Genomic DNA, 17940 nt, shown 5'->3' with positions numbered 1-17940 from the left:
AGAGTAATTCACCTTCTATACAATGACAATGACTCTTATTATATGGTGACTCTTAAGCTATGCTCAAATTTCATTAAACTCTGGAAGGAAAGGGAGAGTAGGGCCAAAGATTCTTCTGAGTCCTGACTTCTATAATTATTGTCTTAAATAACATAAATTGAATGACCATAAACTGACAATTAAGCCATGATATCTGATGTAAAAGGTATTTTCTAAAGCCTGTTTTGGCTGCTGTCAATAAGTGGGCAAAAGTGCAGTAGAATTTATGACATCAACCCAACTTTTGTTCTTTATTTGGTGAATTGAAAATATTACTTTCTAAATTATTAATGAATTATATTTAAAATAATGTACATGTAATAAATGAGTATTTAAAATATAATGCAATATGAAACAATGAACTATATTTAAATGTAACAGATTAAATAATTTGTTAATAATTACATTAACTGCTATAATTTGGGGGGTTAAGTAATACTGTTTTATCCTATAGGTGTTTTTGTGTTTGGAACAGATCTTTTGCTAGATAAGTAATCGCTATCAGGTAACTTTCTACCTAATACTTGGGTAGAAATAAGGTTAACAATCAACCTCTATTCAACATGTTATTTTTTTTGACATGGTAATTCTTATGCTGCCAGTGTGATAAGTAAAAAATTATTGATCATTCAAACTCAAAATAGGTAATAAAACAAAATCTGTTAAATGCATAACATTATTCAAATCATAACTCAAGAATGGCAAGCAATACCTGTCTCCTTAAAAAGGAGATCAAACCCAGAGCTTTAAAAAACAGGTATGATTCTATACCTAATACTACAGAAAGTATCTTTCTTTATAAATGTAAAAATACATCATAGCCTAGAATATACCAGAACACGGTAAACGTGGCTGACCAATCACTACTCAACATATATATTTTTTAATTACAATGGTTTAAAACAAACAAGTCAAGAGGCATTTTACACAATTGGCAAGCAAGAAGAAAATAGGCAAAGAAACATGTTTCAAAGAGCTAGTTCTAGAATCTTCAGCCTTGATAGCGTTAAGAGAGTAGTGCTGAAACATTTCGACTACTTCTCTAAGAACATTGCATTCACTGGCCTAAATTATTCATGGCACCTAGTGCCCATGAACTTCTGATGCTTTTCGGGTGGATGTCAATGCTGTGCTCACGGAGCTATACCCTGGCTCCCAGAGGGCAGTACGTTGGTTGAGTCACAGAGAAAGTACAACTGCGTGTCAATCAGCAGGAAGCTGCTGCTTTTGTATAAAAAGTAAAGCAACAATAAGCCAAGTCAAGAGAAAATGAAGGGACACCCTTTTCACATAAATACAAAACCAATAAATATAGAAATCCCATGACTGAAAGTCACACCTGTGCGCTTGTCGCTGATTTCATGAAGAACTAGCTCTTTGACAGCAGAGAGTTCTCTGTCTTTAAAACCAGCTCGGAAGCTACATTTTAAAAACAGGTCAAAAGGTCAGATATATAATGTAAGGAGAGAAAGTGATTTCAGTAGAAAACCATAGGTTCAAACATTTTAGCTCTACTGGGAGAAATTTTAGACAATGTGCCAAAGTAAGAGAGAGGGGGGGCGGAAATAAGAGGTGGGAGTTTAATAATATATATATGTATTTAACATCAGAAGCTGCATGCAAAGGTCAGGTGATCAGGAAACAGCTCTACGTGTTCTACGCAGAAGTCATCTATCTACACAGTACGCACTGTACTTTCAGAAGCATGCATGTCAAAGTTTTAGAAGCTGTATTTTATAAGGTGAGGAGAGGGTATCTGTAGTTAGTCCTACTACCAAGCAAACCTACCTGGAATGAAATACTGTTCTTTAGCTAAATAAAAAAGAGAAAAAAAATAGAATATGCACCTGAATGTCAGCAAGCAGAGATATGAGTTATATTAGATTAAGAATGGACTAAAGTTACCACCGATAATTAAGTGAAAATGTATATTTTCAGCAGGGGCTGAAGTATAATCATGTACGGTGAGTAGTAAACACATCTAGAACCAGGGACAATAACCAGCTTTGTCTTGATATTAGCTTTTTAGTATGAATTAATGGCCGAATGAGAGATCGGCCTCGGATAGTTAGGTAGCATACTACTCAAACCCTACAGAATGTATTTTATCATAAGAAAGTAGAAAAGATTAGACCAAAGCAAACTGTAAGTTTCAATGAAGTAAGCTTTCTATTTAAAATTAATACAATGCATCTACGGTTAGCTTTCTATAAATAAATGTAATATTCCCAACATGTTAAAAGATGGCCTTTTGGGAAAAAAAATGTAGCCTCACAGTCCTATTCCAAATAAGAGAATGCAAAAATGAGAAAACAGTATTCAGTAAGGGATCAGGAGATTTTCCCCCTACTTCTCAGCCTGAGCAAATCACGTAACCAAGTCTCAGTTCATTTCCTGAAGCAATGAAAACATGATTAATTACCTTAAGTTTCTCAATGGAGAATAATACCACAAATATGAGACTTAACAGGCTTAAAAGGCATTGTGAGTTAACTAAAAGGCCCCTGTTATGTTGGCACCCTGGGAATACAGTATGAAGTAACCATGCATCATTTTTTTTCTTGGCCAGTAGCCTATTTCTTCTGCTTCATATAGTGTAAAAAAATGTTACCCATAGGAGGCCTATATGAATTGTTTTTACGGTCCTCTTTATTTTTTCTTTAGGTATCGAAGACAAAGAAGTATGGTTGCATAATGTTTTGGTAGTTCAGGCAAAGGCCAGACGTCTCTAGGTGTCCCGTACCCACTGTTTTGGTAACACAGGGGAAATGTCATGTGAGGTAGGAAATTACCTGAACAACGAAACTTCTTGCTTTTGATCTGCCCGATTCTTTTGTTGGCCAGACGCCGGGGGCTGGTGCAGCGGGCCCCACTGGTCTCGATGGGGTTGGTGTGCAGATAATCCGCCAGCCACTTGAGATGGCAGTCACAAATAAAGGGGTTCTGGGCCAAATGCCTTTCAGGAACACACACAGAATAACTTTTTTATACAGGACTTGCAAGGAACTCAACTCTCAAGTTCAGAGCGAAAACAACAGTCAAGTGCGATCCAAAGTGCATCTACGTACATGGTCTGAATGGCTCGGAGAGGTGAGAAGGTCCCCTTCGCGATGGTCTGCAGCTTGTTGTCATATAAGGAGAGAAGGTTCAAGTTGTGCAGGTCCTGGAAGGCGTCTACCCGAAGACAGTTGATCTTGTTGGCATTCAATAATCTGTTTGGTCAAAGAGTTGTGGAATTAACATGTGGCATCTCCGGCCCTTACCTTCGAGATTCTGTCCTTGAGAAAACCCAACCAAGAAACACGTTTCTTCTGTCCTCCACACTGACATGTGTACTGTCGTGATTCAGGTGTCCCGGGCTGCAGATTTGGGGTTATACCAGATAAAGCAAGGCGCATGCGGTCTGAGGTGTGCCTAAAGCTAGTGGTATTTATGCATTTATTTAATAAAAATAATTAAACAAGTTCTCTAGAAGGCATAGAGGTAGCACAGTAGGCAAGGGTGGGTGAGACCCAGCCTCTGCTGTCAAGGATAAAAGAAAAGGGAAAAAAAAAGGGCCACGAAACCTTAGTCCCTTGAACTGTTCTATGAAAGAGATGTGCAGTCTATCCCCAAAACAGAATACAGCACGTGTCTTCTGGAACACAGACCCATCACATCGCCCCTCTCTCCAAACCCTGCAACAACTCCCACTTCGCTCTGAGCAAAGTCAAAGTCCTATTGACAGCAGCCAATGTCACCCAGTAAGATCTTTAGTGCCCCCTCCTGAACTCTGCAGCCTCCAAGTTCTCTCCTCTGGGCTGTTTCAGCTCCAGCCACAGACGCCTCCTCGCTAGACTCTCTTCTCTGTTTGGAGTGTTCTCCCAGGTGTCTGCCTGGGTAACTATCTCGCTCCCCTGAGTCTGTTCAGATCTCGCCATCTCAGTTCAGCCTACCCTGACCACCCTCTTCCACCCTGTCAGCCCCAGTTTGCCCCTCCCCAGCCCCTAGCACTCCCAATTCATTTACACTGATCTACTTTTTGTATTTCATTAAGTACAACTTTCCACCTCTTAGATGTGAGATATTTATTTATCCTGTTCTTGCTGACTGTCATTTGCGTGTCCCTCTTCCCAAGGGTATCAGCTCCAGACAGCGGGGGTATTTGACTGTGTTGTTCCCTGATGTTTCCCAGGTGCCTGGCATGTATTAGGTGCTCAATAAACACTTGCTCTTACATGAAGACAGGATAGTCCCGTTGGAAAAGGATACAGTACATTACCATATTAAAGGCCCTCACTTTGCATTATAAATACCTGTTTAAGTTGGTTTAACACAACAGGCCAGAAACTCATTTTTTTCTTACATGTGTGTATCAGTATTCTACATCAACGCTTTGCAGAATGGTGGCTTATAGATCGTCCATTGGCAAGCATCATCCTCACAGGTGACTGAGGATGGTGTCTGAGCTTCATTCCTTTGGACTCACCTTTGGGAATATATGTGCCCTACTCTCCACTTTTCTCAAACCTCCAGCCTATCAAGGCCTCACAGAAGGGCCTTTTTTTCTGTAACATGTCTTCTGTCCAACTAAAGTATCCTTCCCCGAGGTCTCAAGGAAGTTACTTAGAGTTGCTTAGTCTTTTTTAAATCAGTCAGCTAAACATTTATTGAATTTATTGTCTTCGCTGTTGTGAATCGGTAGTGACGAATGCTGTGAGAAACTGAATTCAATAATTCAGGTAATGCACCTGGCGCCGAGAAGATGGTCAGTAGGTGTCATGAGTTTCCTTTCCTTCCGTTTCTCTCGTGTCAACGCAGAATTGGTCTTTTAGAATTTGGGGCGACTGGAAGCAGCCTGGGGGCTGGCATGGGGACTCGGTGAACGAGGAAGCAGCACACTGGGCAGATCCCACATGAAACCCATCTAACTCCGTGCTGCCCGGATGCTCAGGCTCCCGAGAAGCCCGACGAGTCCCAGAGTTCTCACACCGACCACATGGGAGTCTGTTCACGTGCCAGTAAGACCTAGTCTTGTCACCCAGTTCACGGAGGCCCACTTTGCCCAAACAGATTCGTCTTCTGTGGGCAGGACATTTCCTTGATATTTCTTTTTCCCTATCAACGTGCAGCTCAGTGCCTTGATACTTAGGACTTTAACAAATATTTCGTGGCTCAAAAAAAAAAAACATATGCACTCTGCAGTTTGAGTCTGTATGCCCTATTATCCGACACTCCGAAAATGTTTTCCCTTTGGCCGCGAGCATCTCTAATGTTAACAGGAGGCGTTTCTGTTTCACGTGCTGGCTTTTTTCAGGTGCTCCATGCATGTGTGAAGTTATGACTTCCTCACGGTGGTTTTCCTCGCTGCACTCTTTTCTTTCTATTCCCTTCCAGGAGCTGAAGTGTTGGCCTTCTCTGTGTTCTACCCAATACTTTCTTGAAAGCTAAGAGACCTGGTTTGAGGATGGACTGATGAATCCCACTCCTCCACAACACACATTCCATGGACCTCACTCTCTAATCCATCAGCTACCCACAGGGAGGAGTTGGAGCAGAGAACATCAAGAGCAAGAAAAAGGTGGGGCCCTGGAGGACAACGGAAGGTGCTTTTCTGAGCATTTTCTACTTTACATGTATGTGGTCCAAAAATCAGGTGGAAAAAAGCATTGGACACTAATTTATTTAGTTCCTTCCATTTACCTACGGCTCCCCCCAAATACTACGTTCATTCAAGCAGATCTCAGATGCTTAACCAAGTTCTCAGCAAGCTGTAAAGAGACTATCACGTCTCTTCAGCTCGGGCAGGCTAAAGATAGGGCCTTAGGACAGCGATAAAACACGAGGCTGAGGGAATGTACAGAGAAGCATTGTATACAAGATCAGAAACGACGTTTGCTAACTCTGTTGCAAGGGTTAACAAATCATTAGAAACCCAAAGAAAGTCATTAGGTAACAAAGATCAGCATCTGTCTTGGCTGCTTGGTTTGTTGGAGACAGTGAATGGAGAAGGAAGGGACAGTAGCCGGCACAGGGAGGGTCAATGCTGTCTGGTTAACAATTTGCTTCATTTGTGCAGGTGTGCGTGTGAAAACCAGGTGTGATATAAAGTGTGTTCCTGGATAATGATGGAAAATTTAAAACATGAATAATAGAATATAATTATGAACATATATTTATCAAGAAATTAAAAATATCTACATTTGGAAAGTTTGTGGAATTAGGAATAATTTTTTTTTACCAAATAAATGATATAAACATCAACAACCCCCCCAAAATGCATATACTTGAAAGAGAAAATAACATTCTAAGTTAAAATTTTTTATGTTAATGATATTTCTATTAAAATTATTTTTTCAATTACAGTTTATACTCAATATTAATTTGCACTAGTTTCTGGTTTACAGCATAGTTGTTAAAGACAATCACATATTTTATAAAGCGATCCCCTGGTATTTCCAGTCCCCACCTGGCACAGTACACAGTTATTGCAATGTGATTGACTGTATTCCCTGTGCTGTACTTACACCCCCATGGCTGTTCTGTGACCACCAGTCTGTAGTTTTCAATCCCTTTGCCTTTTTCACCCAGTTCTGCATGCCCCCTCCCCTCTGACGTCCGTCAGTCTGTTCTCTGTATCTATGAATCTGTTTTTGTTTTGTTTGTTCGTTTATATTCTTCTTTGGATTCCACATACAAGTGAAATCAGAAATTGAAGAATTTTAAAGCAGGCCGACCAGGACCCAGTTGAGAGAAGTCATTACATCATACTCATCTTGGCAGGCACGGCAGCGAGGCCAGTACGCGCCGTACGTGAGGTGCTCTACGTGTGTTTGGAGATTGGGACCGAATCTGAAGATCCAACCATCACAATCTTAATACTGGCATATTTTTTCCCCATTTCGTTTTCATATAGCATTCATTAAAACACCTGGGGTCAAGTCTTAGTTGTATAAATAAGTATAGTAAATAGTTCTTTTCAGGCAAAGGAGAAGTAGCTATTGTCTACGCAGAGTGGTCTTTAAAGATATAATCCAGGGATTTACAGATGAACCTCTTACTGAAGATTAGCTCGAGTGTTGCTGCTGTGTTCTGGCCTCCGGTGGGCATACCATCTTTATGTTGGGGGATGTTATTCCAGGATGTCACTCTGGCATCTTCTTTGCACAAAGGCAGATAAACACAATGCTATGTCTCTTTCCTTCCCAACTACTGTTAAGTCAAACCAGAGAAGTTTTGCGGAGCGCAGGGGTTGTAAAAGCTTTAAACAACAGAGCAGGCAGGATGCATATATTCATGTCAGTGTGGACAGAAAGGTTTTGGGACAACTTCAGAGTAGTGTGTCTTCAAATAAATAACCATCAACAATGTTCACTCTGCTAGGCTAATCTTTTCCATTTCATTAAACTATGTCATTCTGGATTGAACTTTTCTGAAGCTTCCATAAAAATATGAGATGGGACACTGACTAAGATATAATATTTGGTTCAACAGATCAGAAACAATCAATTACTTACAGTAGCTGTAAGGAAAATAATCCTTCAAATAAACTTTTTGGGAGTTCCGTGATTTTATTTCCATAGAGAACACTGAAAAATACATAATTTAAAAGATAAAAAAGTCAGACACCAAACCAACGTAACAAATTAATCCAACATAGGTATATTCAGGTATTATTGAAGGTTAGTAAGCACTCTACACATAGATAAATGCTTATGATAGAAAGTTTGGAAAACATTGAAAAACAAGGAAAAATAAGGAAATGAACACAGTTAATAATTCTATTGCCCTGTCATAGAACTGTTCACTGCTAAATTGCCCTATATTTTTTAAACACACATACACACACAGTTCATTTACAATTAGAGCACACTGTATGTAACAAAAGCAAATGCTAAATGTGGGATCCATTGCTTATCGAAGGGATGTGTTTTGAGCTTATCATGTTGGTAAATAGTGAAAGAAATCCCTCCATGCTTTAGCTATACAATGTGTATGCTGGAGAAAGGTAAGATTTGTAAAGACAGTTGCCATCAGTTTTAATATAGAAGAGTTTTTTTTTAAATTTAGGTTCCCCACAGAAATATAATCAGAAATGCATCCTCATGGTACCCACTTCTGAGGAGCCACCGTGTGGGAAGAACATGAACGACTGATCCCCTCAGCACACCCGGTGCCTGGCTCAGGTTTCTGCACACAGTGGTGTCCTGATTGGATTGAGAGGGGACCCTCTTTGATGAGTGAAATGAAAAATAAGTGACCACAGGAACCAGTTAAAGCATAAATTAACAACGAAGGTGAAAAAAGGGTATCTCAGCTGCAAATGAGTGGATATGGTTGACTCTTCATGTCAGTTATTAACAAGAGGTCTGCCTCTTTTTAGCCCCCGCAAAGTAGGAAACCACAATTATGGGCAGGAAAAGATAGCAATCATATTTCAAAAGCACAATTTGGCAACATATATCAAGAGTCATAAAAAGTTTATATAAATTTTTACATAGCAGCCCTGGCTAGCGTAGCTCAGTGGATTGAGCGCGGGCTGGGAACCAAAGTGTCCCAGGTTCGATTCCCAGCCAGGGTACATGCCTGGGTTGCAGGCCACAACCCCCAGCAACCGCACATTGATGTTTCTCTCTCTCTCTCTCTCTATCTCCCTCCCTTCCCTCTCTAAAAAATAAATAAATAAATAAAATCTTAAAAAAAAATAAATTTTTACATAGCAGTTTCACTGAAACATTTAAAAATAAACAGAGATAAACAGTATTTTATGTATAAAATGTTAATCAGGGCATACTTTATGATAGTGAAAAATTAAAATGTTCAAATCATCTCTCGAAGAATATTTAGTGACATGAAAGTGTTCATGATATAGTGTTTAAAAAAGCATAATACCCACATATGCAAATTGATCAATGTGATACACTGCATTAACAAAACAAAGGATAAAAACCATATGTCCATATTAATAGATGCAGAAAAAGCATTTGACTAGCTACAACATCAGCTTATGACTAAAACACTCAAAATAGATATAGAATTAAAGTACCTGAACATAATAAAGTTCATATGTGACAAATCAAACCAAAAGAGGCCCCAAACAGTCAAAGCAATCCTGAGAAAAAAGAACGAAGCCAGAGGTATCATACTCCCTGATTTCAAATTATACTACAAAGTGAGAATAATCAAAAGAGCATGGTATTGGCAAAAAACAAGACCCCCCCCCACAAAAAAAAGACCAGACACATAGACCAATACAATAGAATTATGTAGAGCCCAGAAAGAAGCCCAAATATATACAGGCACATAACTTTCAAAAAAGGAGCCAAAAATACCTAATGGAGAAAAGAAAGCCTCTTCAATAAATGATGCTGGGAAAATTGGAAAGCCATATGCAAAGAATGAGACTAAGATGCTATTTGTCACCATACAAAAAAATTAACTCAAAATAGATCAAAGACCTAAACATACAATGTGAAAGAATGAATTACACAGAAGAAAACATAGATACTAAACTCATGGACTTGGTGTTAGAGACAATTTTATGAATTTGACCTTAAAGGTAAGGGAAGTAAAAGCAAAAATAAATGAATGAGACTATATCAAACTTAAAAGTTTCTGCACAATAAAAAAAATCAACAAAACAAAAAGACAACTGAATGGGAAAAGATATTTGGACACAAAATTTCTGATAAGGGGTTCAAGTCCAAAATATACAAAGAACTCATACAACTCAACAATAACAAAAAGAAATCCAATTAAAAATGGCTGACACTTCTGTCAAGAAGACATATAAATGGCCAATAGACACATGAAAATATGCTCAATTTCACTAGCTATTAGGGAAATGCAACTCAAAGCTATACTGAGGTACCACCTTACACCTGGTAAAATGCCTATTATCAACAAGACAGATAATAGCAAGTGTTGGAGAGTTTGTGGAGAAAAGGGAACCCTCATTCACTGCTTGTGGGAATGTACACTGGTACAGCCCCTAAGGAAATCAGTGTGGCGGCTCCTCAAAAAATGAAGAATAGCGTTACCATATGATCCAGCAATCCCTTTCCTGGATATCTACTAGAAAAATTTGAAAATATTTATCTGCAAAGATATATGCACTCCTATGTTCATTGCAGCATTATCCACAGTGGCCAAGACATGGAAACAACTAGAGTGTCCTTTGAGAGATGATTGGATAAAGAAGAGGTGGTACCTTTATACAAGGAATACTACTCAGCCGAACAAAAAGATGAAATATCGCCATTTGTGAAAACATGGATGGGTCTTGAGAATATCATGCTAGGTGAACTAAATCAGAAATTGTCGAGATTCATATGAGTTCACTCATATGTGGCATAAAAACTGAAGATAACAAATGGACAAACAAGAAAAACAAACAACAACGCATAGACACATTAACAGTATGGTGGTTACTAGAGGGAAAGGGGCTGGGGTAGACAGTAAAGAGTAAAGGGGATCAGGTGCATGGAGATGAAAGGAGATTTGACTTTGCGTGTAATGGCACAATGCAACATGCAGGTGATGTATCAGAGAACTGTGCATTTCAAACCCATATTATTTTATTACCAATGTCAACCCAAAAATTCAATTAAATTTTTCAAAGCATAATATAAAGAACTAAATTACAACATAATTTTAATTTTGTACGTATATACGTGTGTGTGTGTACATGTATACATATACACACCCCCACTGCCCAAAAGTGGAAAATCTTAAAATGGCAAATGATTTGACATTCAGAGTGTATTTGAATTTGAATATATTTTTTCTTGTGTTTTTTTACATTCTCTCCAATGAACATATATTACTTTAAAAAATAAGAATAAATATTTTCAAAAATAAGTAAGTGGATGTGATAATACATCCATAAGAAAAATTGAAACGAGAGTCTAAATAATTAATATGTGTGGTGGGCAGCAGTACACAACTTTTGGTTGAAAGGAGGCAAATAACAATATACGAGAGATAAATAAGATAGAGGGGAAAACTTCCCTTTTAAGATGTCAGTGAGAGGTTGGATATATTACAAAATTGAAGAAAATTCTCAAGGAAATAAATAAACCTGGGTGCTACATTGTGTAAACATACTTTAAATTTGTATAGATCCCTGTGGTACAGGTATATAGTATAAAACAGAAATTCATTTCTGTAGAATATAGATTTTTAAAAGGTAAATCAATTACTGAAGAAACAATTTTAAAAATCAAATAAGAAAAAGGAGAAATCTGTGATGTCAGGGTCAAGAAAGTAAAAGAACTTAGAAAGGATAAAGCAAGAATTAATGTGTTTCAAGGTCAAGAGTAAGAAAATAGGAGGCTTTAGGTACACAAATGAGCTTACCACAGTATTGGTTCAGGAGAGTCAACTCACTGTCATTCAGCAACAGATACTGCACACTCACTGTGTGCTGGAACATAGCCAGGTTCTAAGTTCAATGCCCAACTACACTGAACCCAACTGCTATTTTTTTAATGTGTATCATTTTTGTGTCTCAGGCACTGATATAAGTAGGGTATGGCTTCAAAGAGCAACCCAAAAGAACTATTTTGAATACTGAGTTTTATATTTGGATCCCACTGAGAAGTAAAAAGGAAATATAATGCATATAAATAGTGGGAAACCTATATAAGAATTTAGGGGAAAATAATTTGGTAGGTTGTTTATTTGAGACTTTTGCTTCAAAGGTAGGCTCAGCAGGAAAGGAAAACTAGCTAGGAGGTGTGTCACATTTGCATTGCAAAACTATTTTTTCCAGCAAATCATTGTTTTCTGTAAGATCAGGTTTAAAAAATAGATGTTTACTGTAAATGAGACCATTCAGTACATGGGAGAAAAAGAAGATCACCCAAGGACAAAGAAAATCCACCTGTGTAGACGACACTGGGTGTATGGATCAAAAATCATGAAAATATTGTAATACAGAAACACTAAATAGGATGGGAATGAGATCTCTCTAAAAAAAGGTATAGCAATCCCAGGGCTAGGCACCTTTTTCTTACATGCAGTAAGATCAACGTGATAGTAACGAAAAAGAAGTTAAAGTGTCAAAATCCAAAGCCCAGGGATGAGAAGTGGGTGACAGACGTGACTTACATTCAGCATTCTACACACAGTGTTCAACTAAGCTGATGGGGAGCTGTTTACAGTCTTTCGGAACAACAGTGAAATCGTAAGGCCGCCTTTCTCGCTGTAGAAGGCAGGCTGGGAATTCTACACCCAGTTCCACTGTTGTGAGTTTCAACTCTAGGACAGTAGGGCACTGCCCAGGATGGCAGGGCACAGTCCCACTGGGGGCCAGGCTTTGAATTCTCCTGCCCTGTGGGAAGCCAGAACTCCTACTAAAGACAAAAGTATCTGAAATAGAATCCTATTAAGATGGCTATCATGTAAAAAGTGTTGAGGGCAGGCTTTATTATCTAAATATATGGTAGAGAGCTATACTTATAAATAAAAAATTATGTATATCCTCCCCCCAAAAATTATGTCTATCTGAGAATTAACACAGTAAGCAAGTTTAAAGACAGTATAGGTTGGTACATTTTCATTTTCATTGGGAACCCGTAGTAAAATGCCAGATACTGAGCAGGAGAGTTAACGAGAGTCCAAGAAGACACTGCAGGAAGTGTAAACACAGCCATCAGAATCAAAAATACCACAGTCTTTCACTACAGGTCTCTGTGGAATTGGGGAGCAAGTTAGAGAAGAGATGTAAATAGAAAAAAATGAACTACACTCGTTTGCAAGGGGCTAATAAAAATGGGAAAAGAGCAAAAATTTATGTTGAGGATTTAGGGCATAAGAATTCTCTGGGTTAATTAAAATCCAGAAATATAAAAATTGGTAAGTACCAGAAGAATCCACCAAGGCCGTATCTGTTATCTCTTGATTTCTTCTCGGCTTTAACACAGCCGGCAGGGGAGTAATCTTATCCCCACTTTAGAGACAGGGCAACGGAAGCACAGGCAACTTAGTAAGAATTCTCCAACCTGGTCTCTCTCTTTTGACATTCGTTCATTACTTTGGAGGGACAGACACTCGAAGGAGCAGGAACTGGTATGTTGCTCTGTCCTTTTACATGGCTGGGGGGTGTTGTCTATCTTTACTTTGGATAGCATTATTGTCCACTGTATACATGGTGGTTCATGGACAGTGTGGGCGATTTAACGCAGTCTCACATTACACTGTTATTTTAGAGTCTGACGGCCCACTGTGAGTACAATACATGACTAGACTTCACATTTTCTGCCAACAGTTGTACCCCTAACCTTGGGCTTCCTGTAGTAAAACAAACAAACAACAAACAACAAACCCCGAAACAAACAAGAAAACACAAAAAAGCAACAATGAACCTAAGCAGATACTGCTGAAGTGATAGTTTTTAATTCTCTTTCTTCAAAGAAAACTGTATTTTTCTGAGCAGACCAGACCAGCAACCTGAATACCCCTGAGCCCAGATGCGTGCATCTGTCTCGTTTTCCCGTTGGTACGAGCAAGGGTAAATTGTTACATAAACTCCGGGTGTTTATCTGCCTCTTGCACATGGGTTGCCCTGGAATGCTCACGGGTACCCAGGACTTCTGAAGTTCAGAAGAGCTCCACAGTAGTTTACATCAATAGGAACCCTCCCCTAAGCATCAATTCTTGGACAATACGTGCCGGCTTTCAAACTTTCAAGCTTTCAAGTTAAAATCTGAAATAAAGGTCACTTTACTTGATGGACTTCTGAAAGTCTTTACAAGACGGAATGACAGTGTTTATCCATTTATTTTAGAACCACTTTACATAGCTATCTCCCTGAACGCCCTTTGACATAAAAAGCTGTAAAGCTTTCTTATCTTCGTCCTGTGGGAGATGAAAGCTGGCTCTTTATGGGGAGACTTAAGAGGATAAAGCGGGGAGTTGAGGGGGCCTCTCAGGGGTCATCTTCCATTGTTCCCTGCAAGATGACCCCCCCCCCCAGCTTCCTTCTAAAGGGGGCTGATATTGCCCCCAGAGATGGTGGCTGTCGGCTTAAGAATGATAAATACAACATTGACCAGAACATTCCCAAATAAACATTTCCCTTTTATTTCAGAAACAGAAAACATGATCCAAAAAGGGGACTCTTACTCTTGCTCTCTGAACAGCAAAATTATCAAGTCCTAAAATGTATATCCTTAACACTGGCTGATTTTAGGGACAGGGAGCATTCCTCAAGGAAACCAATGGAGTTCATTAATGATTATTAATAGCTAATGTTATCAGTAATTGATGATACAAAAACTTCAAGAAGCGTATTGTAAAAATCCAAATCAGAACACAGAGCCACAGCTGGTCATGCACTGCGCCCTCCTTCAGGGCCCTGGGGATACTCACAGTGAGTTCAGGGAGCGCAGCCCTTGGAAAGCATCCGGTGCCAGTTCGGAGATCTGATTGTTGCTCAGGTCGCTAAGATCAGAAAGAGGGTTGGGTTAAATGAAATAGAACGCCAGTGGGATTTACCGCAGGAGAAAGCTATTCACTGCCTTTGCGGGTCGATGTTGCACCTGTCAATATATGTGCAAAATCTGTAACATAAAATATCTGAAGTATCCTAAATTAAAATAAAACTGTCCTTTAAACCAACTATTGACTCATTTCTTAAGTTATTCAATGATCTCACCTATAAGGGCGGTGGGAATGAATGTGGGGGGTTGGGGGTGGAGGAGAGTAATGGGAGGGAAATGGGGACAACTGTAATTGAACCACCACCACCACAAAAAAGAAAATAGAACATCTAAGGTTTGACTACGTACTATATTCAAACACACGCATTCAGACTGGTCTGAATCCATACGTTAAACTGCAGAGAACCTTTAACATATTGCATTGTTTATCTATTAATATTACAACATTATAGAACCAGCAATCAAATAGTCATATTACTTAATATTTAAGCTGTCAAATACCTAAATATTCATACTTAAATGGGTGTCTTTGCAGGATCATGACGCATACAATTTTAAAAATTTACATATATTCCAGAATATTATTCACTCACATTCTTCTGAGCTTTTTATATGGCGAGAAAGCTCCAGGAGGGATGACCTTGATTGAGTTCTGTTCCAGACGTCTGCAATAAAAAAATTCATCTTTTAGATGGAAACATGAGCTCTCAGAGATGTCTACTGCAAGCCCAGGATTCATGTTGAGAAGAAAGGTTGATGCAGTTCATGAGCAGTATTTATTTTTCTCGAAAACACCCACTAAAGCCAATTGTTCTGTGCCTTAAATGTGGAGCATGATTAGGGATAAAAACAAGGCGATGATAAAAAACAATTAAAAAAAATCCCAGGTTTTAGGCATTCCATGTCCATTAAATATGATATCACTTCTATGTGGAATCTAATGAACACAATTAAGTGACAAAACAAAACAGGATCAGAGGCATGGAGCAGGCTGAGAGATCCCAGAGTGGGGAGGGGAAACTGAAGAGATCACCCAAAGAACATACATGCACACACACACAGCCCATGGACACGGACTGCAATGTGCTGAAGGCGGGGGTGGGGGGTTCAAAACGAGGACATCTGTTAATAGTGTGAACAATTAATAAAAGACCACTTTGTACAATAGAGAAAGCACCTGTGAGAAACAAATTTGCGGGCACATTTTAATAACCTCAATTTCAGTTCAGAGAAATGTACAGTAACACTGCCTAGATATGTAACATGTTTCAGAGATCATTATGACTCTTCCACAAAGGAGATTATGGCTGAATATTAAATCTTATAAACTTCCTGTGCCCTCTACAGAAAGTGTATTATAGGTTGAACAAAAATAATGGTTAAACGCAGACAATTACTTCTGAAGCTTCCTATGAAGCAACATCTTCAACTCTGAATCTGTAAGTGCTACAGGGATTTTCGGTGAGACGGTCTGGACTCCACTGATTCTCCACGTGCACATTTCACGTGAACACCACCGCAGCAAAGTGCATCCGAGCACAGCTGCAGGATTTTTATGATGCGTTAAAACCAGAGAGTTGAAAATAACTCTCATATTTTCTACTGTATGGTTCTGCTCCCAGACAAGGACACGAGTTACCCACTTAGTTATGAAAGAAACAAAGAAACAGATTTCATTAAGTGTTTTGGTAAACATGTTAGTCCATCAAAACATGTTGCCCCTCAGCCTCATGCCTATCCAAATAAACATCTAATAAACATTTCCTAGCCCCTTCCTCTCTTCTACTCTGCTCTGTGTCCCAGAGAGCTGACTTCTGGGAACCAGGAGCCCCCAGCACACTTCCCTACTGGTTTTTGTGAAACTCAGCCAGTGGGAGGCACTGGTGGGAAGCACTGGTGGGAGCCTGCAGGTGGGAAGAGGGGAGAAGATTGGATATTCTCCCCTTGGGAGAGGTTCTCAGCAATGGTCTCCTCCCTCACTCATTTCAGCTCTGGCTGCGGCCACCTCCTGACTTAGTGCAACATCACGTTCTTCTTAGGTCATTACAGCCCCAGGGGTGGGCACAGCTTTCTGACTTCCACGTCACATTCTACCACTGTTTCATTCACTCCTCATAGTGAATCCTTCTACTGAAATACTTGGCCTGAGCTCCACTTTCCTGCCTGGATTTTAAAAAATTACATACATATAAATAAATAGTATATCTATTTATGTATTTATGGATGAATAGGAGAATATATATATATATATATATATAATTGATTATGTGTGCCAAATACATTGGTTCATTTTTATTGAGTGTTCATAGTGCTTTAAATGTTATTGATTAATGAACATCAAATCAAAACAAACAAAATATCCCCGGGAGGTTAAGTCAAATTGCTTAAGTATCGGTCTTTTCCGATTCCAAGCCCTTTCACAGGACCACATTTTCCTCAACAGTCTCAGGGGTTCGCCTCTGACCTCCTTATCTCTGAACGTAGAGGGCTCCCTCTGTGGCCTTGGCCTTGGCTCTGGAACCGCACGCAGTGTTTGGTGTTGCCAACAGTTCTTTTTTCCTTGGATGGGATACTATATTCCCTTGATTCTCACTCCTACTTTTCTTTTTCTAAATGTATGACTTTGCTTTCTAACCCCCTAAATTGAGCTATTCCTCAAGTTTCTGGCCCATCCTCTCTTACAAAAAAGGTAAAATCCAGTCCTTATTACCTGCACTGTTCGTCATAATTCTCCTCCTCTAAAACACAGAAATGATTTTGCTCACGTTAAAGACACATGCAAGTTTATCTACAAAATATGTAAAGATTCTTAGTCACTAGCAGATTTCTTTTAACAGTAAAGCAGAACTAGTTTGTGTAATTGCTTTTCATAAATTTCAGGTCCTTGAAAATAAGAAAGCCAGAATACATTTTATAAACTACAAACCACACACATCTTAGATGGTATCCTTACACCTATGACACAGAGGAAAAAATATTTAAACCAGATTATAAGTAAATAAAGAGAAATAAGAGTTTTCAGGTGAAGGTTTAAAAAAAGCAAATGAAATATACATTTTCCATCTTTGCTCTTCTCATCTTCTATTTTAATAGCATAGAATCTACTGACTTTTATAGAGTATAAATAGGAATCCATTGCTCCATGAAGAATCTAATTAAAACATTCACAGTTACAAAAGCAGATAGTGTAATAGCTAAAATACATTTTCATGCTATGGATAAAATCCACCATAATTAAGAGACTTCCTAATGCTAGTCCTTCATAGAAAGAAAATTCAGTATTTTGAATTTCAGAGTAAAAATAAATTTAGCAAACTGAATAAGGGAGAGAGAAAATTCTATAAGCCACACACTATAAGAAAGCCTTTTTTAAAATATAAAAGTAGCCAGAAACTTATCTTTTTCTTTTTACTCCACAGAATGTATGTGAAGAATTTCTAAAACATTTCATCACTGAGTATATGTGTGTGTATCAATA

General features: G+C 38.8%; 1 protein-coding gene across 10 annotated transcripts in view; it reads right to left on the bottom strand.

Annotated features, from left to right (window-relative positions):
• Positions 1-17940, bottom strand: part of SLIT2 (slit guidance ligand 2) — a 324610-nt gene that overhangs the window by 82934 nt on the left and 223736 nt on the right. For 6 of the 10 annotated variants that reach the window (XM_045834199.1, XM_045834202.1, XM_045834201.1 and 3 more), the window contains 6 exons: positions 15056-15127; positions 14392-14463; positions 7536-7607; positions 3108-3251; positions 2832-2995; positions 1828-1851 (listed from right to left, as the gene is read on the bottom strand). In XM_045834199.1, the coding sequence (XP_045690155.1) occupies positions 1828-1851; positions 2832-2995; positions 3108-3251; positions 7536-7607; positions 14392-14463; positions 15056-15127 (548 nt within the window). The remainder of the gene's footprint in view (positions 1-1827; positions 1852-2831; positions 2996-3107; positions 3252-7535; positions 7608-14391; positions 14464-15055; positions 15128-17940) is intronic. The other 4 variants (XM_045834203.1, XM_045834207.1, XM_045834205.1 and 1 more) reach the window with 1 other exon arrangement.

Source organism: Phyllostomus hastatus, unplaced genomic scaffold (assembly GCF_019186645.2).
Source record: "Phyllostomus hastatus isolate PE091 unplaced genomic scaffold, TTU_PhHast_1.1 phas_contig_196, whole genome shotgun sequence".
NCBI classification, from domain to species: domain Eukaryota; kingdom Metazoa; phylum Chordata; class Mammalia; order Chiroptera; family Phyllostomidae; genus Phyllostomus; species Phyllostomus hastatus.
Note: the sequence above shows the minus strand (reverse complement) of the source record. Positions and strands in the feature narration are given on the sequence as shown.